This window comes from Sapajus apella, unplaced genomic scaffold, assembly GCF_009761245.1.
Source record: "Sapajus apella isolate SASKATOON/1434 unplaced genomic scaffold, GSC_monkey_1.0 scaffold62, whole genome shotgun sequence".
Lineage (NCBI taxonomy): Eukaryota > Metazoa > Chordata > Mammalia > Primates > Cebidae > Sapajus > Sapajus apella.
This window is the reverse complement of record NW_022437002.1, coordinates 3,754,041-3,780,031: the sequence shown is the minus strand read 5'-3', so window position 1 is coordinate 3,780,031 and position 25,991 is coordinate 3,754,041. Positions and strand designations below refer to the sequence as shown.

General features: G+C 58.1%; 1 protein-coding gene across 16 annotated transcripts in view; it reads left to right on the top strand.

Moving 5' to 3' along the window:
- ADGRB2 (adhesion G protein-coupled receptor B2) overlaps window positions 1-24,562 on the top strand; it is a 36,780-nt gene extending 12,218 nt beyond the window's left edge. For 7 of the 16 annotated variants that reach the window (XM_032246711.1, XM_032246714.1, XM_032246710.1 and 4 more), the window contains 29 exons: window positions 6,981-7,064; window positions 7,354-7,518; window positions 8,702-8,866; window positions 9,481-9,645; window positions 9,729-9,896; window positions 9,972-10,073; window positions 10,218-10,324; window positions 11,165-11,359; window positions 11,538-11,606; window positions 11,682-11,790; window positions 12,085-12,412; window positions 12,786-12,891; window positions 13,082-13,125; window positions 13,389-13,515; window positions 13,945-14,048; window positions 14,161-14,263; window positions 14,953-15,103; window positions 15,286-15,355; window positions 15,781-15,847; window positions 16,010-16,095; window positions 16,393-16,491; window positions 18,528-18,699; window positions 19,062-19,157; window positions 19,508-19,547; window positions 20,244-20,863; window positions 23,045-23,080; window positions 23,397-23,495; window positions 23,596-23,652; window positions 24,071-24,562. In XM_032246711.1, coding sequence (XP_032102602.1) covers window positions 6,981-7,064; window positions 7,354-7,518; window positions 8,702-8,866; window positions 9,481-9,645; window positions 9,729-9,896; window positions 9,972-10,073; window positions 10,218-10,324; window positions 11,165-11,359; window positions 11,538-11,606; window positions 11,682-11,790; window positions 12,085-12,412; window positions 12,786-12,891; window positions 13,082-13,125; window positions 13,389-13,515; window positions 13,945-14,048; window positions 14,161-14,263; window positions 14,953-15,103; window positions 15,286-15,355; window positions 15,781-15,847; window positions 16,010-16,095; window positions 16,393-16,491; window positions 18,528-18,699; window positions 19,062-19,157; window positions 19,508-19,547; window positions 20,244-20,863; window positions 23,045-23,080; window positions 23,397-23,495; window positions 23,596-23,652; window positions 24,071-24,256 — 3,920 coding nt within the window. In that variant the 3' untranslated portion in view covers window positions 24,257-24,562. The remainder of the gene's footprint in view (window positions 1-6,980; window positions 7,065-7,353; window positions 7,519-8,701; window positions 8,867-9,480; window positions 9,646-9,728; window positions 9,897-9,971; window positions 10,074-10,217; window positions 10,325-11,164; window positions 11,360-11,537; window positions 11,607-11,681; window positions 11,791-12,084; window positions 12,413-12,785; window positions 12,892-13,081; window positions 13,126-13,388; window positions 13,516-13,944; window positions 14,049-14,160; window positions 14,264-14,952; window positions 15,104-15,285; window positions 15,356-15,780; window positions 15,848-16,009; window positions 16,096-16,392; window positions 16,492-18,527; window positions 18,700-19,061; window positions 19,158-19,507; window positions 19,548-20,243; window positions 20,864-23,044; window positions 23,081-23,396; window positions 23,496-23,595; window positions 23,653-24,070) is intronic. The other 9 variants (XM_032246715.1, XM_032246720.1, XM_032246718.1 and 6 more) reach the window with 9 other exon arrangements.
- The last annotated feature ends 1,429 nt before the right edge of the window (window positions 24,563-25,991 follow it).

Here is a 25,991-nt window from a genome sequence, read left to right as displayed (position 1 = left end):
AAGGGGAGGAAGGTAGTCTAAAGAAGGTGATTTGGAGTTGAGTTTTAAGGAATGAATAGGAATTCACTAGTCTGTGAAATTTCTCTTTCAATTGTATCATTTAAAAAATTTAATATATAAAAATCAGTTTCATATCTTAAATGGAAAGAGTATCATTTATCTGAAACGGAAGGTAACCAAAGAAACAACCACAGAGAAAGCAAAGTGCCGTTATTAACCTCTAGCTGGATGCTTTTCCTACTCTCCATTTGTTAGAGAAATTAGCTCACATTGGTGATATGTTAAAGTCTAAGACTGCACAGCCTTTATCTCTCATGCAGTTGGAAGGATGAAAATGACCGTGTAATTTATCATCTAAACTGTGACATTTCTGAGGTTATGAAGGGGAAGATGTGGGTACCATCAATTACATCAGGACAACAGGCACAAACCAGACTATCCCATACAATCGGATTGAGAGACCTGGGGAGAGCCTGACTTCCTCAGTCCGGGATCCAGTGTTATTTAATGGTACATTTGTGAGCCGCCCCAAGTCATCTTCCGCCCCATGCTTTGGGGAAGCTCTCAGGAGGAAGGGCTTTCGAGGTAGAGGAAACAGCCTGTGCAAGGGCGTGGAGGTGTGAACCACGCTGGGTGTAGGAGCTATAAAGAGACTAGAGCTGCTGGATGGTAGCCCTAGTGGAGGGAGATGGGGCCAGGGCTTTGACTGCCGTCCCAGGACACTGGGACCTCCTCTTCTTGGCCAAGGGCTTTATGGCAGCAAAAACTGTGCGTCGTGGGGGAAGCAGCCTGAGTCAGACATGATCCCTGCTCTCGAGGAGCTTCTGGCCACATGGGGGAGGTGGCAGGGACCCAGCTATCTGTGGTGGGAGGCTGGGTAGATAAGTAGGCAGTTTGGGGAGGAAGAGTTATTGGAGGGGGTCGTCTAGCATTCTGGCTAGGTATATGATCTCACAGGGTACCCAGTTTCATTGAACTGCAGGGGTAGAGCCTGTGCCTTTCAAAAGCCACCTCTTTCCCCCACTGCACCCCTGTGATTCTGATACACTGTGGGGTACAGGAAGCACTGCTGGGGATGGGGTGCCATGGAGGGTCATGATAGAGCATGTGTAAAGGGAATCAGTTGGCATCTGCTCTGGGACCAGCCTCAGGGAGGAAGCAGGGAGCCAGGGGAAGGGAGGACTGCTTTGTAAATCACAGCGTTCTCTTCCATGGAAGTGATGTTTATTGCGGTTATTTTTAACACATTCATACCATAGTAGGCTGAGGGCACAGGACTGCATGGAGTTTGGGGGGCAGGGTCTGTGGAGCACAGCATAGCAGGTATGTGCAAGTGGCAAAGAGCCTGTGCTCACCCCGCCTGCTGGCACCAGGGGTGAGGCAAGAGGGGCCTCTGTGTGGTTAGGGTGGAGGAACTCCCAGCAATATCTGGCCCCATGTTTGCGGAATGTCTGTCTTTTCAGAAGCTAGGCCCTGTGGGTAAGAGTGACACAGGAGACTGAGACCCCTCCTCAGGGTCCATAGGAGGGATCAGCCCAGGATTCTCACAGCTATGGAAGGGTGGCCTGGGGACTAGGCCACAGAAAAGGGTACCGGCATATCCAAACCCCTGTATTTTCAGCCTAGGAAGGCTTCCTGGAGGAGGTGGCAACTGACATGTAGATGACTTTGGCAGACTGCAACAGAGAGAAGGGTATTTCAAGGGCAGGGAATCGCGTTAGCAGATGTGTGGAGGGAGGAAAGCATTTGTACAATTCTAGGGATAATGAAAAGGGGTGACATCGCCTTTTCTTTCTTTCTCTTTTCTTTTTCTTTGTCATTCTTTCTTTTTCTGAGACAGGGCCTCCTGTGTCTCCTAGGCTGGAGTGCACAATCGTCGCTCACTGCAGTCTCGAACTCCTGGCCTCAAGCATTCCTCCCATCTCAGGTTTCCAAGTAGCTGGGACTACAGGCACATGCCATCAAGCCCAGCTACTTTTTTTTTTTTTTTTTTGAGACAGGGTTTCACCATGTTTCCCAGGCTGGTCTTGAATTTCTGGGCTCAAATGATCTGCCCTCCTCCGCCTCCCAAAGTGCAGAGATTGCAGGCGTGAGCCACCGTGTTCAGCTGACATCTCCTTTTCATTGAGAGCCGATTGTGCTCCAGGCAGTCCACACCTCTGCTTTCACTGAATTCTCACAATGAACCTATGTGGTAGGAAGTGTCCTCCTTACTTTCAGTTGAAGAATCTGAAGCTCAGAGAGGTAAGATGCCTTGGCCAAGGGTACACAGCAAGACGGTGGCAGAGCTGAGAATCAAACCTACATGTGTCTGGCTCCAGAATCTGCCCTTCCCACGGGTCCATATGGCCTTGCAGTGTGCTTGGCTGTCCAGTGGGGTGACAGAAACAGGATTGGACAAGCCAGCAGGGGCTGAAGCATGCCAGGCTCCGAGTTTCACACTCTGACTATGGCAGTGAGGGAGCCACTGAAGATTTCCTCAGCTGGGGAGTGGTGTGGCTGGAGCTGGGATCCCCGAGGCTCACTTCGGAGGTTACACAGAGGAGACTGCAAAGGAGCAATTAGACAGTAGCATGGGAACAGGATAAGAGAGACAGGTACTAGGGGCTTAGATGGAGGTGGAGGTGACTCAGAGTCCCATGCAAATCAGGGAAGGTGTCTCCAAGGAGGTCCAAGTTGAGTGGCATTTTGTCAGAGCCAGAGCAGCACAGTGGAAGGAGCAGGGCCTCTGGAGTCAGGCAGGTCTGGGTTTGAACCCACCTTGGCCTCTCTCCAATGTGAGACCTTGGAGCCTCCTTTTCATTAGGAAAATGGGGAAACCAGCCCTGAGGAGGATGAAATGAGGTGGTGCTGAGTGCAGTGACTGGCCTGTAGGAGTTGTTTAGTAAACATTGCCTTCTTAGAATGGAACAGTTATGAGGTCATCAGGTGGTTGAGTGGGGAAGTGTGTCTCAGGCAGCACATCTGTCTGTGCCCACGACTGGCAGCCCAATGGGGAAAGCTGATAGATTGCAGAACTGTAGGCCTTAGGGCGCTTGGCCCACAGGCTGCTGGGCTCACTGGGTGGACACTCAGGAGTGCTCAGGGTACTCACATTCCTTCTGGGGTCCCCTCCTTGTCCTCTTGGACCCTGCCTGGCTTACTTCCTCTTGACTTGCTCTGTTCTGGGCTCAGGGCTGGCTGGGGCCCGCACATGGTGTGTGCTGACTGTCTCAGTAAATGACACCTCTGCTCTTATCTGTCTTCTTCCCCCTCCAGGGAGAACCAGCCTTCCCATGTGTGGGAATAAATTGCTGGCCTCTCTTCTGAGTGGGGTGGGTGGGAATGGAGGGGCGAGCAGGCAGTATAGGGCTGTGTGACCTTGGGCTTCTTCCTTCCCCACTCTGGCCCAGTTCAGGAGGCTGGAAAAGGGATCCAAAAGCTGGACCTCAGACATGTTCTGATTTTCAAATAGGGTGGATTCTGGAAACCACTGACCCCAACCTGCTCCCCACTTGCCCTGCCCTTCCTGTTACATTGTAGGGCTGGCCAGCGGATGGCCTGTGAGCGGTTACAAGAGGAGCAGGGACCACAGGAAGCAGTGTGAGTCCCTGACACCGGTCAGGGGGGTCTCTCATATGTTCTTGTTTGGTGGGCACTGGATGCCAGGCTGGTAGATGCCCCAGACATGGCGATGGGCAGAAAGCCCACACAGGAGCTGGATGGGAGGACTGAGGGCTGAGAGCTGCATTTACACCTCCAAAGTGTTTACGAATAAACGAGGGGTCAGGCCTGAGGACCCAGGAGCCCTGTCTTTGAGCATGTCTTAGCGGTCCCTTCCATGCAGGCTGGTGTATCAAATCTGAATGCTGGCACTGTGGGTCAGAGCTGATACCTTGCACTGGGAGTCAAGGTTACAAATGATCATTCCCCATGACCCCCATTGTGGGGGAATCTGGGAACAATGTATTCATTGGTGCTTATTTCTTGGTATTTCACTGGGCTGAGTTTTATGCTGGCATTCCCTGGGTGTCAGGGAGAGGACTCACATATAGCCTTCCTCAAAGGGCTGATGGTAGGAAATGGGGGGTATTTCTGACAGTCAGAAGATGGACCCATGGGTGATAAAGGGGCACATAGAAGAAGGGGTGGCCAACTCCGCCTGGGTAGTTGACAATATGGAAGTCTCCATAGATGAGAGGTCATTTGAGGTGGGTTTTGAAGGTCAAGTAGGAGTTTTCTAGGCAAAGAGGATGGGGGAACAAGCAGGTAGAGGTTTGAGAGGAGATCATGGGCCTGTTTTGAGAGTTTGATGGTCAGGAGAGAGGCTCAGGAGGCAGGAGGATATCTGGGAGGGGAGCACAGGAAAGGCAGGGCCTGGGGATGATGATTTGGGGGCATTGGTTCAGAGAGGGTTAATTAAGCCTGGGGGGATCACGTGCAGTGAAAACAAAGCCTGGACTCCTGATATGGGAAACAGCAGGAAAATAGACCACTCATGGAGATGGGGACAGAGTAGCCAGAGAGGTAGGAAACCAGGGGAGTGCTTCAAGGCAGGACGAGTCAACAGGACCAAATGCTGCTGAGGGGTTAGGCGAGACCAGGCCTGCAATGTGTCCACAGGATTTAGCAACAAGGAGGGTGCTGATGACTTTATCAAGAACACATTCAGCAGAGAGATGTGGGCAGAAGCCAGACTGCAGTGGATTAACAGGGGAGATGACATTTGAGCCAGGCAGTGAGTGTCAGGTGCAAAACCAGAGTGCCAGCCGCGGACTGCTCACTGACAGAGGAGGGGAGCGGAGGGTCAGAGGAGGGCCTCTCTGAGCATGGAGCAGGCCTGGGTGCCCTCCTGGGCTGCCACAGGGGAGAATGCTGACGGGATGCTGATGAGGCGGAATGATGGGTGGAGCCCTCCCCGAGAAGGCAGGAGGAGGGGGATGCAGGCCCAGGCCTCAGGTCTGGCCTTTGTGGGGAGAAGGGCTGCAAGGAAGTTAGTAGTTGGAGAGGCTAGGCAAAAAGCTGGGGGGGGTGCTCCCATGTCGAGGTCATCACTGAGAGAGTGGGCAGAGATGGGCTTGAGGAGAGAGGACAAGGCAGTATGGCCACAGCAGGGGAATGAGGAAGGAACGGAGCCGAGAAGGGCCACCGAGAAGCCCCCGGGCGCCCAGCGGATGTGGAGCCCCTGTAGCTGTCATGGTGCCAGTTGGCACAGCCGTAGATTTCTTCAGCGGCCTGGGGGTGGGTGTGGAGAGGGTAGCTTGTCACAAGGCTCCAGGACTGGGGATGGCTGAGCGGGGCGTGGCGGAAGGGCTGGGGGAGGGGATCAAGGAGCTGGCAGGCCTGGCCTTGTCACCTCCTCTGTGGTCCCGAGAGAGGCAGGGGCCAAGTGGAATCGCAGATGCAGATGCGATTCAGAGGGAGTAGGCTCAGGGCTGAGGGGTGGCACGTGAGGGGCTGGAAGGAGTGGAGGCTGTGAAGAGAGGGGAGATGATAAAAATAAACGAGAGCGACTGTCTTATGAGCACTTGCAGTGTGCCAGGCACGGTGCTGAGAGCTTCAGGGCCTTCCTGGCAGGGGGTCCTCATGTGAGTCCTGGGGGTGGAGCATCATGAATGTTGTTTTCTAGAGGATAAAGCAAGGTCAGAGAGGTGAAGAGACGTGCCCAAGGCCACGCAGCTGGTCAGTGTCCACACACCATTTGGGGATCCAGGGTTAACTTACTCCAAAGCTCTCCTGGGAGTCCAGGTTTTCAGGGACCAGGTGGATCAGGCCCTGGAGCTGGTGGCTGACGTGGAGGGAATGGCCCAGAGTGGATGAGACCAAAGGCTGGGCTGGGTGGCAGTTTGGAGCCCCCAGGCAGCGGGTTTGCTCAGGGTGACGGTTCCTGGAGCTTGGTGAGAAAGAGCTGCAGAACCTGGGCCGGGCAGCAGGGGGCAGGAAGAGGCGGCCCTGGTGGGTCGCTTCACACTCAGAGCGCCCGCCCTGTGCTGCCGGCTTTTAGAAATAGGAAGGAACCTGGAGATGGGGGAGAGGAGCACCTAATAGTCTGGGGACAACATGGGGTGAGCCCATCCTCAGAGGGCCTTCCAGTCCCACCTGCTCATGCAGAGGCTGCTGGGTCTTTTCCTTCTGTGCCTATGTCTCCTCCTCCCTGATACCCTATTGTGGGAGAGGACCCTGATGAGCTCATGTCTGTGCAGGAGGGTCAGGCTTTGGAGGATGGAAGCCTCCAGGGCTGGTAGCGCTTCCAAGGCCTAGACTAGACACACAAGTCGGGGCAGCTGAGGGCCTGGTGAGGCCAGGGTCAAGGTAGCCCACCCTCCTAGAGCACCTGCCGCTCTCTTGGCCTCAGGGCCAGTGGAAGAAAGGTCTGTTGGATGTGGGCAGCTGCGTTAGGCCCCTTGGGTCTTAGAGGAGTGGCATTCTGACCTGGGCCTCCAGGACAGTGCAGTGCTGCTTGGGGAGCACGAATCCTCAGAGATAGGCTCAGGGCCAGAATTGCAGTGGCTCAGCTTGGATGTTTTTTCAGCCCCTAGGAGTCAGTCCAGTGAAGGAGCAAACACAGCTGTGTGCTCTTGGACAAGGCACTTCCCCTGTCTTGCCCTCAGTTTCCTTATCTGTAAACAGTGATGATGGTCTTTCTTTCCAGTGAGAGGACTAAAGGAGAATGGTATGGGCCAGACTTGGCACAGAAGCGTTCCCAGAGCTCTTTCATCTGGGTGGCCACTCCCCTCCAATCTCCCCCCATCTGGCTGAGACAAGAGGTGGAAAAGATGGCTGTGAGGCCGTGGGCTAGTCCCGTGTAGCCTTCTGAGCCTCAGTTTCCTTGTCTGTGAAACAGTGGTGGTGGGGAAGGGGCAGGATGTGATCCTGAGAGAACATCAGGCAGTTGGTTCCAGACCCTCAGGCCGAGGGCAAGCAAGGCTGCCCTCACTGTGCCACTGTGGCAGGACCGAGCTGACCTTTGCTGAGCTCCTGCCGCCACCTCCGTGTTCCAGGTGAGGAGCCGGAAGAGGAACCGAAGGTGAAAACCCAGTGGCCGAGGTCTGCAGATGAGCCTGGGCTATACATGGCGCAGACAGGTAACTCGGGCCCACCTCCCTTCCTCTGTGGCGGGGGCCCGACTATGTGCGTCTGGTGGCGTATGCGCTTGGTGTGTGCCCGTCTGTCTCTGTCCTAGAGCTCAGTCTCGTCTGTGCCACATGAAGCTTGTGGGAAGGGCTGGGTGGCCTCCTGAAGAGCCTGTTACTTGGGGTCAGGGTAGGAGGGTCCCTCTGATGCCTGGCCCACCTTGCTGCCGCTCCCCCTACCCCTATGAGACTGAGTACTCGGGAGGTGCCCCCTGCCGCCGACGCTGTCCCTCTCTCGTAGGCGACCCGGCAGCTGAGGAGTGGTCCCCGTGGAGCGTGTGTTCCCTGACGTGTGGGCAGGGTCTGCAGGTGCGGACCCGCTCCTGCGTGTCCTCCCCCTATGGGACCCTGTGCAGCGGGCCCCTGCGGGAGACCCGGCCCTGCAACAATTCAGCCACCTGCCCAGGTAGGCCCATCCTCCTCCCCACCCCATCTGCCTGCAGGGTTAGGTCCTGCCTGGGACTCGGGCAGATTAATCTCCAAAATAGTGGGTTGCCTCCTCCTTTCATTCAACAAATGTGGCTGTTCCCCATACCATGCCCAACTGTGCATACTATGCCAGCCCAGCCCAGGGCACTGGGGGCACAGATGGATCAGACCAGGGCCCATGCTACTGGGCCCGGTTCTGGGCACATAATTCCCCCAGTGCCTGCGTCCTGGTAACCAAGGCTCATGTTTTTACCCACTCCGCTCTGGCCATAGCAGCAGCTCACGCACTTTCCCACATCCCTGCATTTGCTGATTCTTGTCCTATCCTTCCTCCCCTACCTTGGCTATTCAAATTCAGCCTGTCCTTCAAGATCTAAGACAAATGCCACTTCCCTGACCTTCCCCTCCCTCCTTTGGTCTCCCCCTCTCCAGGGAGCCTCCCCTAAGCCTCCATCAGTTGAGTGTGTAGTTGTTAAGGAAATGCATGTGCTTGCTTGAGACAGTAAGGGCAGGGCAGCCTCAGCCAGTCCTGCTCCTTGCTCTCTGAGGGGGTGAAGTGGTGCCTACCATGCCAATGGTGTTGTGGATTTAGAGCAGGGCCTACCTGGGAAGGGCTCTTGGTACCTGTGGGTGTGGCAGGAGCTTGCAAAGGCCTGGGGCAAAGCTGTGTTCCAGTGTGTGAGCTCGATGTGTCGATGTCCATGTAGAGGTTCATGTTTATTTGTGTGTCTATGCGCTTGGGGCTGGGAAGGGCACTTGTCTTGCCCTGAGGACTGCTGTGTTGTATTCAGACTCTGGGTCTTGGGGTGGAGTGGGGAGGGGTGGAATGGTGTGGATCCTGGGTCATTTCCTAAATTTTCCTGTGGCCCCAGGAGAGGAGGACCCCTGGTTCCCTTCCTAGGTCGGTCCTAGCCTCCTTGTCCAGGCGTCCACAGGGGCTGTCCTATGTGAATTGAGACCAGAAGCCTGTGTCTTGCACATCCCTTCAAAGGGCGGCGCCTTGGTGGGGCCCTGGGAGATCTGGGCAACGAACCCGGGGCAGAGCCAATGAGGAGCGGCCGCAGAGCTGCAGAGCTCCTGATTGGTGGGCGGATGGGCAGGAGCCGGTGGTGGGCGGGGCCATGGTGCTGCCCAGCCACCGGCCACGTGCTTCCTTGCAGTGCACGGCGTGTGGGAGGAGTGGGGGTCCTGGAGCCTGTGCTCCCGCAGCTGCGGGCGGGGGTCCCGGAGCCGGATGCGGACCTGCGTGCCCCCCCAGCACGGCGGCAAAGCCTGCGAGGGTCCCGAGCTGCAGACTAAGCTCTGCAGTATGGCTGCCTGCCCGGGTCAGTAGCGCCCGCGGGCTTCCATGAGGGCGCTGCCCAGCCTGGTGGGAGGGGTCGGGAGACCTGGGGAGGCAGTCAGGTCCAGTGACCTGCTCCTGGGGGCCCCATAAACTTTGACCAAGCATGGGGAGAGTGGAAAAGTATGCCTGCCTGTGTGTGAGGTGACCCCATAACCCTGACTTGAGTTAGCACCCTGTGACCCCGTCAAAAGGGGGCCACTCTTTCTCCAAGCCCTGAGCTGCCCTTGCTAATACTAGCATTTTGGTGCATGGCCAGCTGGACTGTGAGAGGGCACAAAGCTGGGCTGAAGTGCTGGCAAAGAGCAGAAGACACCCCTGCAGCCCCTTCCCTTAGCCAGAAGTGAGCTGTGCTTGGTGCTAAGAGGAGAGGTGTCCTGTATTTCTGGAGCTGGTAGCAGGCAGGCAGCATGAGGCAGCACTCCACCTGCTCACTCCAGCCTCCCTCATGACCCCCTCCCCCCCCCCACTCCAGTAGGTCTGGCCTGGCTCAAATCTGAATGCCTGGCAGGCTCTGGGTCTCCCTCTGGTGTTCCACACCACCAGCCCTCACACATCCTGCTCAACAGCCACCCCTGCTTGTGTCTCCCCATGCAGTGGAAGGCCAGTGGCTAGAATGGGGTCCCTGGGGCCCATGCTCCACGTCCTGTGCCAACGGGACCCAGCAGCGCAGCCGGAAGTGCAGTGTGGCGGGCCCAGCCTGGGCCACATGCACGGGTGCCCTGACTGACACCCGGGAGTGCAGCAACCTCGAATGCCCAGGTGAGTGCTTGGCACAGCAGTGGCAGGTGGCAGCTCTGGCCCTGGGGGCACCTGGGGCCACTCATGGCTCCCCTCTCCCACAGCCACTGATGGCAAGTGGGGGCCATGGAATGCATGGAGCCTGTGCTCTAAGACGTGTGACACAGGCTGGCAGCGCCGCTTCCGCATGTGCCAGGCCACGGGCACACAGGGCTACCCCTGTGAGGGCACCGGAGAGGAGGTGAAGCCTTGTAGTGAGAAGAGGTGTCCAGGTACTGCCCTAATGACCCTGGGGGGCTGGGGATCCCAGGTATGGGCCCAGCTGAGCCTTACCCCTGCACCCACAGCCTTCCATGAGATGTGCAGGGATGAGTACGTGATGCTGATGACATGGAAGAAGGCGGCTGCTGGCGAGATCATCTACAACAAGTGTCCCCCGAATGCCTCAGGTAAGGAGCAGGTGGCCTTCCCCACCACCCACACCCCTGCCATTCTCACTGCCCCCTTCTGCACCCCCCGCCTCTCTGAGGTGTGGAGGAATGTGGGTGAGAGCTCGGCCTACATGTCCAGCCCTCTGTCCTATCGCCCTGCAGGGTCTGCCAGCCGCCGCTGTCTCCTCAGTGCCCAAGGCGTGGCGTACTGGGGGCTGCCCAGCTTTGCTCGCTGCATCTCCCATGAGTACCGCTACCTGTATCTGTCAGTGAGTACGCCCCGCTGGGCTGGGGCGCCGCAGGATCTGTCTCAGACTCTGCTAGGGGGTGGAGGGAGCGTGATTCTCACTCATTCCCACGTGCCTTGGCATATGCTGTGCCCACTTCTGCCTGGCTGTGCCTCTCCTTGTCTGGCAAACTCCTACTCATACCTCAAGGCCTGACTCCCAAGTGTCTTCTTTTATCCCTGATACCTACCTCTGTGCTCCTGCAGAATGAGCTCCTCAGTCATTAGGTGCTCATCCAAGTGTCTGTGTGTGCTGCTAGACTGGGGCCTCCTGGAAGGCAGGGGAAAAGTTGAATTTATTTTTGTGTCCCCAGTGCCCAGCCCAGGGCCAGTCGTGGGGTAAGAGTGGTGTCAGCAAATGTGTGTACATGTTTGACTGTAACTGGGTATTAATTGTGTGAATGCATTTAGAACTTGTGTTGAGAGAGAGAAAGAGAGAGACTGTGTGCGTGTGCGTGTGTGTGTGTGTGTGTGTGTGCACCCACACACATGCTCATTACACTCCAGAATGTACATGACCCCTTTGGGCTGGGGAGGTACCCTGTTCCCATACTGTGCTTCTATCTTTTATATGTACATCTGAGCACCTTTTTTTCTCTAGGTGTTTCTATTTCTGTCTTTTTAAAAGTACCCTTTGGGATTCTCTCTCTTTATGAGTCTCTTTCTCGGACTCTGTCTCCCCTGTGCGCCCCTTTGAGCCTTTCTGACCCTTCCCCCTTTCTCTCCCCGTGAATGCAAGCAGTGGGTGGACTGGAGTGGGATGGGCCAGGGTCTGGTTCCAGCTCCTGACACTTCAGTGACTATGGCCCCTCGTCACCTACAGCTCAGGGAGCACCTGGCCAAGGGGCAGCGCATGCTGGCGGGTGAGGGCATGTCACAGGTGGTGCGAAGCCTGCAGGAGCTACTGGCCCGACGCACCTACTATAGCGGGGACCTGCTCTTCTCTGTGGACATTCTGAGGAATGTCACTGACACCTTTAAGAGGGCCACCTACGTGCCATCGGCTGATGATGTGCAGGTACCACCTGGGAGGAAGGAGGGTGGAGGGTGGAGGGTGGAGAAGGCCCAAACTGAGGGGGGAGGCCAGGCCCCTAGGCAGAGTCTGCTGCAGGGGTGGCAAGTGTGGCTGTAGTGGGGGAGCCGCCTGTTCCCTGGGGTTAGGACCCCCTGCCACTCATTCATTGCTCTCTCCCCAGCGCTTCTTCCAGGTGGTGAGCTTCATGGTGGACGCAGAAAATAAGGAGAAGTGGGACGATGCTCAGCAGGTGCGGGGCACAGCTGCCAGCTTCTCCTCCTGGGACTTACCCCGCCTTGCACCCTTACACACCCTCTGTCCCCAGGTGTCTCCTGGCTCTGTGCACCTGCTCCGTGTCGTGGAGGACTTCATTCACCTGGTGGGCGATGCTCTCAAGGCCTTCCAGAGCTCTCTGATTGTCACGGACAACCTGGGTACAAGGAGGCAGGCAGGGGAGGGGGTCCTGAATATGGCAGAACTCAGGAGGATCTGTCTTTCCTCCACCTAACCCCATATTTATATCTTTCTCTCCACATTCCATCTCTCCTTCATCTGTGTTGTCTGTTTCTCTGTGTATATCTCGCTGTCTCTGGGTTTGGACCAACTTCCGTGTCCACATCTACCTTTCCTGATATGTCTCCCCTACATCTGTCTCTTCCCCTGGTCTACCCTGCCACTCTTTATCTCTGCCCCCCTGTCTGTCTTTGCCCACCCTCCTCCCACTGCAGTGATCAGCATTCAGCGAGAGCCCATCTCAGCTGTGTCCAGCGACATCACGTTCCCCATGCGGGGGCGCCGGGGCATGAAGGACTGGGTGCGGCACTCAGAGGACCGCCTCTTCCTGCCCAAGGAGGTGCTCAGCCTCTCCTCCCCAGGGAAGCCAGCCACATCTGGGGCATCAGGCAGCCCCGGCAGGGGGAGGGGCCCAGGAACGGTGCCCCCTGGCCCGGGCCACTCCCACCAGCGCCTCCTCCCAGCAGACCCTGATGAGTCCTCCTACTTTGTGATCGGTGCTGTGCTCTACCGCACCCTTGGCCTCATCCTGCCGCCTCCCAGGTGAGTCCTGGGGATGGGTGGATGGGGCTGCTGAGGGTCCAGGAAGGCCCAGGTAAGAACAGGGAGGACTGAGCCGGTACTGGCTGCAGAGAGATCCATGGCAGCCTCCTGCACCTTCAGGGACCCCTTGCCTGGCTCTGGACACATGTGCTTCTCAGATACATCCATGCTGCTTCCGGAGGCTGGGCTGCCATCCAGAGGGTGATGGACAGAGCTCTAGACCTCACCTGAAGTCCTGGACCCCACTGAGCTAGGCCTTCCTCTGGACTTTGGCTCCCGGAAGCCTCTGGCCCCCCCATCCAAAGCGGCTTCAGGGTTTCTGACTGGGGTTGGCACCCGCTGGCAGGAACTGACTTCGGTATCTGTTCCCCAGGCCCCCACTGGCCGTCACATCCCGGGTGATGACAGTGACTGTGCGGCCCCCTACCCAGCCTCCAGCTGAGCCCCTTATCACAGTGGAGCTGTCCTACATCATCAATGTGAGTGGAGGTCCACGCAGGAACCCTGGGTGCACACCCCAACCTGGGCAGCCAGAGGCCAGTCCTCTGCCCCTGTTGGTGGACTGAACCTTGGACCTGTGTGGGAGCTGCTGTGGCCCCCACGGCATGGGCAGTGGTCGGCGCTGGTGAGTTTTCCTCCCTAACTGTACTCATGTCTTCTGCTCCCCAGGGCACCACGGATCCCCGTTGCGCCAGCTGGGACTACTCCAGAGCGTGAGTTGGGTGTCTCCTCTGGGTGAGGAAGGGAGCAGCCCTAGGGCCCCTTATCAGAAAGGAGTCTCCTGCCTGAAAGGCAAGAGGGATTTTTGGTGCCATCCTAGCCTAAAGGGTCAAGAACCTATCCTGGGAGCCCTTGCTGTTGCCTTGTGCATATGGCCTTATGTGGATTTAGCCTGTCCTTGGGCAGTGGCTGGGACAGGGGGCAGGGCCACATGGCTTGCCTGGAGCTCATTCCATCTCTCCCGTCCCTACCCAAGAGATGCCAGCTCAGGAGACTGGGACACTGAGAATTGCCAGACCCTGGAGACCCAGGCAGCTCACACCCGGTGCCAGTGCCAGCACCTGTCCACTTTTGCTGTGCTGGCCCAGCCGCCCAAGGACTTGGTGAGTGAAACGGAGGTGCCTGGGCTGGACAAGAGAGGAGGCCCTGGGCTTCCAGCAACCATCAGTGATGGTGTTGGCAGGCGCCCAGGTGATCCTGAATGTACATCCGCAGGTGGGCTTGTAGGAGTGCACTTGGATGTCTGTGCCCCTGGGATTGCGCTCACAGCAATGACACTTACCTGGGGGTGTGCAGCAGTGGCCAGTTGTGTGTGTGTGCATGTCTGGTTATATGTGGAAGAGTGTGGTGACTGAGTGTAAATATGAGACCACATGGATACCCAGGTCTGCTCTGTGCTGCATGAGTACAACGGCAGGAAGGTGTTGCCCTTCTCTCTGTGGGTATGCCAGTCAGTGCTAGATGAGGGGACAGGGGCCCCTGCAGCCACCCTCTACCAGCAACCCATCTGATTGTCTGCCCATCTCCCCTAGACCCTGGAGCTGGCGGGCTCCCCCTCAGTCCCCCTTGTGATCGGCTGTGCAGTGTCCTGCATGGCGCTGCTCACCCTGCTCGCCATCTATGCCGCCTTTTGGAGGTAGGCCTGACACCTGCCTCTGGTGGGGGTGGGTTGGGGCGGGAGGTGGCCAGCCACACCAGGTCGGATGGGGCAGCCAGCGCCTCTGTCCCTGCTTGCTGTACCCCGGCAGGTTCATAAAATCTGAACGCTCCATCATCTTGCTGAACTTCTGCCTGTCCATCTTGGCATCCAACATCCTGATCCTCGTGGGCCAGTCCCGGGTGCTGAGCAAGGCAGGTGCAGGCTTCCAGGGCTGCCAGGGGTGTGAGTGGGTGAAGGGGTGGAGAGCACGCAGTGTGTGTGTTTGCTTGTACATCCCTCGAGGTGGCGTGTGAGCGCCCCATGTTGGGATAAGTGTGTGTGAAATAGTGTGTGAGACCATATGTGAGGACTTGGAGAGGAGGTGTGTACTTGAGTAACTTCTGTGAACATCAGTAAATGTGTGTGTGAGCTGAGCACCGGGTGTGTATTGGGCAGGTGGCATTGGGCCTCCTTGTGTCTGTGAGCATGTGAGAGCCTGCACGAGGCCTCTTTTGCCACCTGCCTGTGGATGACTGGTGCAGACTGTTCCCCATGCCCCCTTGACCTTCTCTGCACAGCGCCAGCGCTGTGCATGCCGGGCACGGGCCCTGCCCGGCTGTGACGTGGCAGGTGCTCACGTCTATCCCCCTCCCTGCCAGCCCCGTCTGTGTGTGGGCGGCCTGCCCACCCGCCTCCCTGGATGCCGAGTGCTGTGTGTGTCACCAGGCCCATGTCGTGCTGTGTGTGGGTGCAGGAAGGCGGGGGTGCCTGGCAGGGCTCTGTGGGGGGCGGGGCTCAGGTGGGCGGCCGTGGCAGCGCCCAGCAGCGGGCGTGGGAAGCCCGGCACCTCCTGCCCTGGCAGCTGCTCAGGGCCACTCCCTCCCATTCCCTCTCCCTGCAGGGCGTGTGCACCATGACGGCTGCCTTCCTGCACTTCTTCTTTCTCTCCTCCTTTTGCTGGGTGCTTACCGAGGCCTGGCAGTCCTACCTGGCTGTCATTGGGCGGATGCGCACCCGCCTCGTTCGCAAGCGCTTCCTCTGCCTGGGCTGGGGTGAGCAGGGCCAGTGCTGGACTCTGCTGCTGGGCCTTGGTGGGCAGGGGCAGCAAGAGAGGTTCAGCTTTGGCCCTGGCCCAGCTCTCTGGGCACAGGGGTCAGCTGGGCTGGGAGTCTGGGAGAACGAGGGGGCCCTGAAGACCCACAGCTATCTCACACTGGTGCCCCCACTCCCCCAGGTCTGCCTGCCCTGGTGGTGGCCGTGTCTGTTGGCTTTACCCGAACCAAAGGATACGGTACATCCAGCTAGTACGTGGGCCTCCCGTGGTGGGCAGTAGGGGTTAGTGGATCTGTTAGGGAACTGGACTGGGCAGCTGGCTGAAATCTGGCCCATGCCTGTTGTGGGCCTTTGGGCAAATTCCTCCCATTTCTGAGCCCCAGTTTCCCTGACTGGGGGAATGTGCTGGGACTGGGTCATCCCTAAGGGACTGTTTAGCTCAGGAGTCAGCCTTGTTTCATCCCCATGAGAGCACTGAAGGATGAGCCTGATGTTCTGGACCTCCATTGGAGGGGAAACCAAGGCTCAGCCAGAGCCAGTGGCTCGCTTTCACCATCTGAGGCTCAGACTGCACTGGTGATGTGGGCTTGGGACCCTGGGAGGACTGAGGGATGGTGTTTGAGGGTGGGGAGGGAGCCTGCTGGGTGTCTGACACCCCTCTTCTCCCCCACCCCAGCTGCTGGCTCTCCCTGGAGGGCGGCCTGCTCTACGCCTTTGTGGGCCCTGCAGCCGTCATTGTCCTGGTACGTGCCCCGTTCAGCATCCTGGAAGGGGCATGGCCCCAGAGGGTCATCCTGTTTCTCCCTCTACCTCCTCCTTGCACTCCAGCTCCCACGTGGGGATTTCCCTGCCAGGAGGGCACCTGGTGATCCTGTCTCCCCCACTCCACTCCACTGGGCCCCCAGGTGAACATGCTCATCGGAATCATCGTTTTCAACAAGCTCATGGCACGTGATGGCATCTCCGACAAATCCAAGAAGCAGAGGGCCGGGTAAGGGGAGGGCCTCTGAGACTTCGCCTTTCTGGAAATGGTGCAGGGAGGGAGGGACGTGGGTGCTCTCGGAGACTCAGGGCTCGATGATGCAACCGGGGCTCCCCAACCTTGGTGCATCAAGGTTGCAGGCAAGGTGGGCACCCAGAGTGCTCAGCTGCAGCCCCTCACCCACCCTAACCCAGCTCTCTCTCTCTCGTCTGCCCTCCCCTCCCACCCCACTTGGGGCTCACTCTGCCCCATCTCCCGGCTTCCCGTGTGTTTCCCCCCTTCTCCCATGTCTGTGCCGCCCCCGAGGTCGGAGCGGTGCCCCTGGGCCAGCCTGCTCCTCCCCTGCTCAGCGTGTGGAGCGGTCCCCAGCCCCCTGCTCAGCTCAGCCTCGGCCAGGAACGCCATGTTAGTCGTGCCCCCTGGGGGGCGGTGGGGATGGGTGGGGCAAAGGAATTGGGGGGGCAGTGCCCATGGTGGGGGGAGGAGGAGGGATACCAGCCCAGTGCCCTGGAAAGCTTGCCCTTTCCTGCCAGCCGCCACACACTCTCAAGGGCTCAGCAAGAGGTGGCCAAGGCGATGAGGAGTGGATGTCTGTGCCTCCCACAGGTGCCCAATTCCTTCGCCCACCCTTGGATCCCGCCCCTGCCCCCACTCCCAGCTAATGTTCTATCCTGCACAGCCCCATACCCCCAACCTTCAGAGGCTCAGACAATCTTAAGCCCTTAGAATTTTTGAGCTATAGAACCTTAGAATTAGTATGATAGAATCTTAGAATAAGACAATCAGAAGCTAAGAATGTTAGAATGAGTGAATCATCGAGTCTTATCATCTGTCATAGAATCTGAAACTTAGCATTTCAGAGGCATTGAATCTCACACTCCATTGGAGACAGAGAATCATGGAGGTAGAGAACGATTTCACTGAGACCCCCGCCCAAGCATCTGAGAATGTTAAAATCCCAGCTACGTGAGGGCAAAAGGAATCCACAAGACCTTAGGCTCAACCTCCCACCCAGGGCTGGAAATCCATCCCAGCCTCCCTGACCAGTGAGGTCCAGCTTTACCTTGCACACCTCCAGGGTCAGGGAGCTCAGGGCCTCTGGAGGCGGCTGGCACGGTCACTGTGAAGCTCCCTCTGTCTTGGGCATGCTGTCTGCCTCCCTCACCCGTCTGTACTAGCTGTTTCAATGCTTGAGCTTTGGAGTCGGTCAAGCTGTGTTTGTATCCCAACTGTGCCTCTCCCTGCCCAGCTGGGCACACTCCAGTTTCCTCATCTGTAAATTGGGATAATAATCCCCGCGCCTGTTAATTGGAGTTGTTTTGATCACTATTTGAAGTAATATATGTAAAGTGTTCAGTGTAGGGCCTGGTGGAGAATTGGTGGTTAATCAGCATAGCTCTTATTACTGTGATTAGACCCGCTCTTGGTCTTGGCTCCACCTCCAGGGGCTTCAGAGCCCACTGTGCCCGCCCCCTGCCAGGCTGAACAGCCCTGAACTGCTCTTCCTAGGGCAGGGCTTGGCCCCCTGCCCGTCTCTCTGCCTTGGCCTCCCTTGGCTGTCTCTGTGGAATGGTGCCACCCTCTGCCTTGCCCAGAGCTGTGCCTGACTCTCCCACCGGGGGTGTTTGTGAAGGAGAGTGGGCTGAGTGTGGCACCTGGCCCGGAAGGGTATGGCGGCCCGGCTGTCCCTCATGTGCTATAGCAGGTCAGGGAGGGGTGGGAATGGTTTGTATGCCAGGCCCCATCTGCTTTTGTTCTGCACTCCCCTGGCAGGGAGGCCGGGGAGGTGTAGGTCTGGTCCAGCCCCAGCTCTGATCCTTTTGACCAGGGCTCTGAGCAGTCCCTGGGAGCCTGGCACCTTCTCTGTCTGTGGGGGGAGTTCTGCTTCACTGGTCCTGGCCCCCCATCGTCTCCCTGAGGATTTGTGCTCAGGCGTCCCCCACGTGCTCTGCCTGTTGACTCTTTCTGACTAGGTGTCGCATGCACTCTTTCACTGTGGCTATTGTCTCTTTGCCCCTCTTCCTCTGCCTCTCCCCAGCCTCCCCAGTTAGGCTCTGGGGATGCCGTCCAGGCCTGTGCATTTTTAAAACCTCTTCAGGTGATTCTGTGCAAGCTGGGGCTGAAATAGCAACTGCCTCTGTCTACCTTCTCTTCTCTCTCCCTTTCCACTGTCTGTGGCTCGGTTCCACTGCGTCTGCGTGTCCATCCCCACCTTCCTGGTCCCTGCTCTGACCCTGTGGTTCTCTGCTTTCTGTCTCTGTCCTGTTTCTCAGGCTCCAGCTCCTCAGCCCCTCTCTGCTTGGGGACGTTACTGAGGCCCTGGGGTTTGGGGCCCTCCCAGTCTTGGGCAGCTGAAGGGCTCCAGCTGAGTGGAGGCCTAGGTTCAAGCTATCCTGTCCCCTGGAGTGTCACTCTGATGGGCTCTGCCACTGTCCCCTCAGGGCCTCACTCTGGAGCTCCTGCGTGGTGCTGCCCCTGCTGGCGCTCACCTGGATGTCTGCCGTCCTGGCTATGACAGACCGCCGTTCCGTCCTCTTCCAGGCCCTCTTTGCTGTCTTCAACTCCGCGCAGGGCTTTGTCATCACTGCTGTGCACTGCTTCCTGCGCCGAGAGGTGGGGCTGGGCCTCTCCCACCCCTGCGTGCCCACCACACTGTGCCAGGCCTCTGGCTTCTCCCCACTGTGCAGACCAGGAGGATTGAGGCCCTGACCAGGGTGCTCCAGGCCCCAGCTGGGCAGCCCTTGGTGTGGAAGCTGATGGCCTGGGGTACCCACCACTGTCCCCTAGCCTTATCCTTGGCCTTCTGGGTCTCCTTCTCCCCTTGTGCCACCCCCCCAGGCGTCATCACCTTCCCCAAGGCTGGATGTGCTGCCTTCTTTCCACACTTGTCTGGGCCTCTGGGTGGGGAAGCACAGCCAGCTGTTGCCCAGGGCCCTGCAGTAGCCTCAGGCCCAGCAGGCGCCTTCTGTCCCCAGGTCCAGGATGTGGTGAAGTGCCAGATGGGCGTTTGCCGGGCTGATGAGAGTGAAGACTCCCCGGACTCGTGTAAGAATGGGCAGCTGCAGATCCTGGTGAGTTAGGGGGCCTGGCCAGGTCCTGGGTGGATTCTGGGCACCCCCCATCTGAGTCCTCCTGCCCTAGACCATTCACCTTCCCCATCCATGGTAGCATTGGGACAGAGATTGGGTTCGATTCAGCCTTAGCCATTAACACCTGGGTGGCATTGGGCAAGTCCTTCCCCAATTCAGTTTTCCCAGCCATCGGGTGGGGCTGGGGTAGACCTTGCCTGGGCTCTGCTGGGCTGTGGGCAGCCCTCAGGCAGGCAAACTGGGCAAAGCTGGATGGGGAGGGCCTGAGCCCCCTCCCACCCTGATACATTAATCCTCCCTCTGCCCACCTGCCCCTCCTTCTCCGCCTATAGTCAGACTTTGAAAAGGATGTGGATCTGGCTTGTCAAACAGGTGAGTGTGCTGTGGCAGAGCTGAGAATGGCCCTGGGGTTGGAGAAGAAGGGGAGGCCCCAAGCCCCAACATGGGAGGCCCTGATGGAGTTCTGGCTGCTGGAGTCCAGCTTCGAAGTTAGACAGCCCTGAGCTGAATGCAAGGCTGTGAATGTCCCTTACTGTATGGCCCTGGGCAAACAACCCGCCTTTCTAAGCCTTCATTAACACACCTGTAAATGAGAGAATACTGTCCTCCCATGGCAGGTGGGAGGCGTAGGGGCATGCGTGAATTAGGGGATGTCACGTCCTTAGCAGGACCTCTGGCACAGAATGTTATGTTATTATATCATTTCCAGATTCTTACCAGAATCTCTTTCCAGTTCTGTCTCTTGGGGAGTTGCTGCCCAGGGAGGTGGGAAGACAAAGCCCTTTGACAGTCCTGGGCTGTGGGGTCAAGGTCAGGACCTGCACCAGGACTTTGGGAGCTGGGCCTTGCCTTTGTTTCTTGCCCTGTCTCACTGCGGTGACTTCGGAACAGTTATCTTCTTAACCCCTCTTGTATGTGAGAGAATACCAGCCACCTAGCCATCTCTCCAGGACCCAGTTTCCTTTCCTGTCCAAGTGCAGAGGCTTGGTACCTCCCCAGCCTGGGCAAGGGCACGTGCAGGTTCCTCCTCCTCGGGACTCACCCCCTCCCTCCCACTCCTGCCCCCAGTTCTGTTCAAGGAGGTCAACACTTGCAACCCGTCCACCATCACGGGCACACTATCCCGCCTGTCCCTGGACGAGGATGAGGAGCCCAAGTCCTGCCTCGTGGGCCCTGAGGGCAGCCTCAGCTTCTCACCATTGCCTGGGAATATCCTGGTGCCCATGGCAGCCTCACCAGGGCTGGGGGAGCCGCCGCCCCCTCAGGAGGCCAACCCTGTGTACATGTGTGGGGAGGGTGGCCTGCGGCAACTGGACCTCACATGGCTGCGGCCCACCGAGCCGGGCTCTGAGGGGGACTACATGGTGCTGCCCCGGCGGACTTTGAGCCTGCAGCCTGGCGGTGGGGGTGGAGGTGGTGAGGATGCCCCCAGGGCCCGGCCCGAGGGGACCCCCCGGCGGGCTGCCAAGACAGTGGCCCACACTGAAGGCTACCCCAGCTTCCTGTCCGTGGACCACTCGGGTCTGGGGCTGGGCCCTGCCTATGGGTCTCTCCAGAACCCCTATGGAATGACCTTCCAACCGCCACCAACGACACCTAGTGCCCGCCAAGTGCCCGAGCCAGGGGAGCGCAGCCGGACCATGCCCCGCACGGTGCCCGGCTCTACCATGAAGATGGGCTCCCTGGAGGTGAGGGGCTGGAGGGAACGGGGGAGGGGGAGGTCTGCCTGCTGTGTATCTGAGACTGTGTGTCAATCACAGGCTGTAGCCAGGAGGGGACAGCCTCAACCTCCCCAGAGCGGCCTCTGTATGAATCACTGAGTGCGTGTACACTGTGCCTTTCTCCCTCCATTTCTGCGTATGGCAGCTCCATGGTGTCTGTGGATCCCTCACAGGCTGGGCTTCACGCGCTGGAAGCGCACTTCTCCACTTGTCCGCACCTGCTTTAGGGCCGACTTTGGGGTGACTGGGTTAGGATGAGTCCTCATTTCAGGAGATTGTGGCTCAGGCAATGTACTGTGCTGCTGGGGAAGCCATATACTAGGGGGTGAGCCGGGGCCTCCACGTCATACAGGTGTGAGTTCCAGTCTGGACTCTGTGATTAAATCAGTCAGCCAGATGAGTGGGCTTCAGTTTTCTCATGTGTGAAGTGGGGATAACATAGCAGTCTCTTGGTAGAGTTGTTTTGAGGACTGAGTGATGTAAAGCATTTATTTTCATGTAGAACAGGTAGAAAGTGCTAGATAATTGGGGATTGCTGCTGTTAGCACCCCTGAAATCAGCTGCAGGTGCTGCCCACAGGCCTGGGGTAACCACCCCTCTCTTTCTGAGAAAAGCAGACCCCTCCGTGCCCCTGCCTGTGTGTGTTCTGTTAATGCTTCTCCTTCCCTCTGGCCTCCTCGGGTCTGCTCCCTGCAGAGGATCGCTGGGAACAGACAGACGGTAGTGGCCTGCTGTGGAACTCTAGAACATTCTACAGCTCTCTTGGAGGCATGAAAGGGGTGTGGTTAAGAAAAGGGGCAGAAGTCGTGGCTTAGCCAAAACTGGCTGTTCCTACTTGGTCTCAGAAACCCACTCCTGATCCTCCACACGACCAAAATTAAGTTAGTACCTAGGGGCTCAGAAGTTTAGTTTTTCTCCCAAAATGCTTCTGGAACATTTGGTGCCTGCTCCTGCCACAGATGGCAAAAACAGGAAGGCGTAACAAAGACAAAACGCGACACCAGCGTCGAGAAGGGCACGCTTGGCGTCACAGCGGGTTTTGTTCCGTGGACACCTGCCTGCCGGCTACTGAGGAGGGCGGACATCGGGCTCCTTGTGTGGGAGGCAGCAGCAAATGCAGCAGTGCTTTGAGGGGTCAAGGATGACATCCAAAATTCTGGCGTGGACAACTGCGATAGGTGGAGGAGTGGGTTTGGGCGGGGAATTACAAGTGTCTTCCATTGCTTGTGCAGTGCCCGTGCGGCATCAGACAGGGAGAGGTATCTTGTCACCCCCAGAAGGAGAGATGCGGTTGGGATGGGGAGGATACACGTGTGTGTGGTACAGGCAGGCGAAGGTGCCAGGGCAGAGTGTGAGTGCCTAGTGTTAGAGAAGCCAGGGTGGGTGGCGAGGAGAAAGCAGGCAGGTGGAGGGGAGGAAAACCAGGAGAAAGGGTGCCATGGGCCCGTGGTGGTGAGCATGTCCACAGGCCTGGGAGATCCAAATGATGGTCCTAAGTATCACCTTCGAAGGCCTGAGAGCAATTCCCTTCACCTCCCTGTATCTCAGTTTCGCCATCTGTAGCCTGGGAAAGTCGGCCTTGGTTTCATGGGTCTTCCTGTGCTGATATTTTAAGACTCTCAGGTCTCTCTCTTGAGCAGCACTGGCTGCAGAACAGCTTACTGGGGCCTTGGAAGTGGTCTGGGGCGAGGAGGGCTGGGAGAGACATGAGGGGGCAGAGAGGCCAGGGAGGCAGGGCTGGGTTTGGCAGGAAAAGGGGCAATGTGGGGTCAATGGAAGGGTTCTGAAAGCCTGTGTTTGCAAGTGGTAGGCTCCAAGGGAAGGAGTAGCTATGACTGGCAGAGAGAATGGGGCAAGATGGGGACAGATGCAGGGGTGGGCTCTAGGGCACAGAGAATGAGCCTAGGCTCTGATTCCATGTGGGCATCTGGCCCTGCCATGTTGGAAGTCTGCACTGTGTGTATGTGTCTGTGTGTGTGCTGTGAGGCCTGCAAAACTGCCCCATGAGGATCCCCAATTTCTGGGCCTGGGTTGGGGTGAAGGTACAGTGGGCAGGTCCCTGGGGTGCCAGGCCTCCTGTCTCTAAAGCCCCCGTGTGTGGTAAAAAGCTTTTTTCTCCTCCACTGCCTCCTTGGTGCTCCTTCACAGCGAAAGAAACTACGGTATTCAGACCTGGACTTTGAGGTAAGGGCTGTGTGTGTGCTTGGCGGTGGGGCATCTGTCTGTGATGTCTGTCTCTGGAGGGCCCACTCCTAAAATTAGTCCAAGCTCTATTGCAGAGCCTGACCCCAGCATCCCAAGCTGTGGGTTCTGTGGGATCTTCCCATGATTCCCTCCCTGCCCAAGCCCATAGCTCCGACGTGAAGAGAGAACCGGGTCTTGTCCCAGAGGGGCCGGCAGCAGGGAGGGATGTGGGGGGCCCAGGGTGCTGAGTGCCCTGGGCAGGGGGGATCATGGTGCTGCCCCAGGGAGCAACCCTCTGATGCCCTGCGGCCCCTAGAAGGTGATGCACACCCGGAAACGGCATTCAGAACTCTACCACGAGCTCAACCAGAAGTTCCACACTTTCGACCGCTACCGCAGCCAGTCCACGGCCAAGGTGAGGGCTCCTCCCGTGGCTGCCCCCACCCCGAAGCTCAGGGCCTGACCTGGTGCAGCGGCCCCTGGGGTTGAAGCCTGACCCGTGGCCCCCATTGCAGAGGGAGAAGCGGTGGAGTGTGTCCTCGGGTGGGGCGGCCGAGCGGAGCGTGTGCACCGTGAGTCCCCCCGGGCTGGGTGCGGTGAGGTGGGCCTGAGAGACCTGTGCCCTCCCTGCCCTCCCTGTCCCTCCCAGGCAACCTCAGCTTGCCTCACCAAGGGCCTCCCATGGCATGGGCAATAGTCTGGGGCACCCAGGGGGTGGGGAAGGTGCCACAGATGGTGAGCAGGGGTGGAAGTCCTCTAGGATTGGGAGGGAGAGTGGTCAGCAGGAGACATGTCCCGGGTGCCACTGGGAACGGGTCAGGAGCCGCACCCTGGAACCAGGCAGGTCTGTATTTGAGTTCTGCTTTGACACCCAATTGCTCTGTAACTTTGGGCATTACTGGCCCTCTCTGGGCCTCCTCAGCTTGTGCTTCTGTACCATGGGTGAGGATATTGGCCCATCTCCACCGGCCCCTCCCGCTCCCTCCACAGGATAAGCCCAGCCCCGGGGAGCGCCCCAGCTTGTCCCAACATCGGCGCCATCAGAGCTGGAGCACCTTCAAATCTATGACACTGGGCTCGCTGCCCCCCAAGCCCCGAGAACGGCTGACTCTGCACCGGGCAGCAGCCTGGGAGCCTGCAGAACCACCGGATGGCGACTTCCAGACAGAGGTGTGAGTGCCACGCTGGACTGCCCACTGCATATAAATATATATATCTCTCTATTTTCACACTCCACTTTGGAACTACCCAGGAGCCAGCGCCCTCTCCCCTTTCCCGAGGGCTGGGCAGGGAGGCGCCGTGGACTCAGCCAGGCTGGGGGAGCTGGACACGGCTTGGCCTGGGGGCCCAGGCCTTCATTGTTTCTCAGAGGCCCCTCAGCCACTGGAACCCCATCTTCAGCCCAGCCTGTCCGTTCCTGTCCCGGGCTGGGGAGGGGGGAGGGGGAACTTTGTTGGGAATAAACTTCACTCTGTGGATTTTGCTGCTGAGCTGTTTGCTTCCCCCAGATAAAGGCCCAGCTCTGGGACCCCTACTTTGTTCCTGTCTCCTGGGTTCCACTCACTTGGTCTCATCCGATATACGATGAGGTCAGGCCAGCCCTGCCTGGGAGGGGGCGGCCTGGGTTATGAGCCCATCTTTGTCCCTGACTCTCTGGGTGACCCATCCTTTCTCCCACAGATTAGAAATGTGGCCTGTTATGGCTGGACTTGCCTAGTGGCTGTGATGGTCGTGGCTGCCATTCACTGGGGCATAGGGGCCAGACTGCCTGGGCTAGAGCCAAGATAGGGCTTAGTGACCTCGGTTCCACATCTGTGAAATGGGGATGGCAACAGTGCCCATCTCACAGGTTGTTACGGGGATGAAACATTCCTCTGTGTAAAGTGTTCAGCAGATACCTGGAACAGGATAAGCTCTTGAAGGATTAGCTGTTACCATGTGGCAGCCGGTCTCATGTAGTGCTGTAAGCTAGGAGCTTCACACACGTGTCCCCTGGCCCCTCTCAACAACCCTGTTGTAAGTTTTTAGGTTGCCTATTTTGTGGATAGGAAAATGAGGCCAGAGGTGGGAAGTGCCCTGCTCAAGGCCACAGTCAGAGGCAGAGCTGGGACTTCAAACCCCTGCTTGCTGGAGGTGGGGCTTCAGCTCAGCTTCTTGGGACTTGACCATGGCTGCAGGGGAGCCGAAGGCCCTGGGTTGTGGTGGAGATGCAGGTTTTGGGCTGGGCCGGGGCTGGGGTGGGGTGGGGTGCAGGCGCCAGGCTGGCTTGGTGCCAGGGGCTGGAGGCTCATGCTCAGTTGCTTTTGTTACATGCCTGAGTGAGGAGATCCTTGCTCAGTTCTCAGGTACCCAGAAAGAGGGGGCACAGGATGACATGTGGAAACATATTCCGGAGTCAGGCAGCAGCTGGAGTGGGGGCACAGTTAGCAAGGTCACAGATCCTTGCTCACCTGGTCATTTAGCAACGTGGGCACCTCTGGGCGCCTTCCTAGGAGCTTGGAGACACAGACACAGGTCCCTGGTCAGCTGAGGGAGGGTTAGGTGCTGCAGCAGCCTGGGTGGGGGTGACAGAAGAAGTGACTGACTGCTGGAGTAGGGGGTATCACAGCTAATGGCTTGCCTGGAGGAAGTGGAGGAGGGGTGGAGGCCCCTTCAGAGTTTCGCAGGCCTTGATGACACAGGCTTGCTCTCAGTCTCATTCCAATTCTGCCTGCTGTGCGACCTGGTCAGAGGAGCCGTGCGGGCAGAGTCCACTCAGGGCTGTGCTCCTAGACCCTCTGAGCTCCTGCGACTCTCTTCTATCCCCTCCCTTCGGGTGGCCCCAGCACCTACGTGTACACAGAGCTCCCTCAAGCAGTACCTCATTTGATTCAAGGTAGGCATTGTGACTACCCCATTTTACAGATGAGTA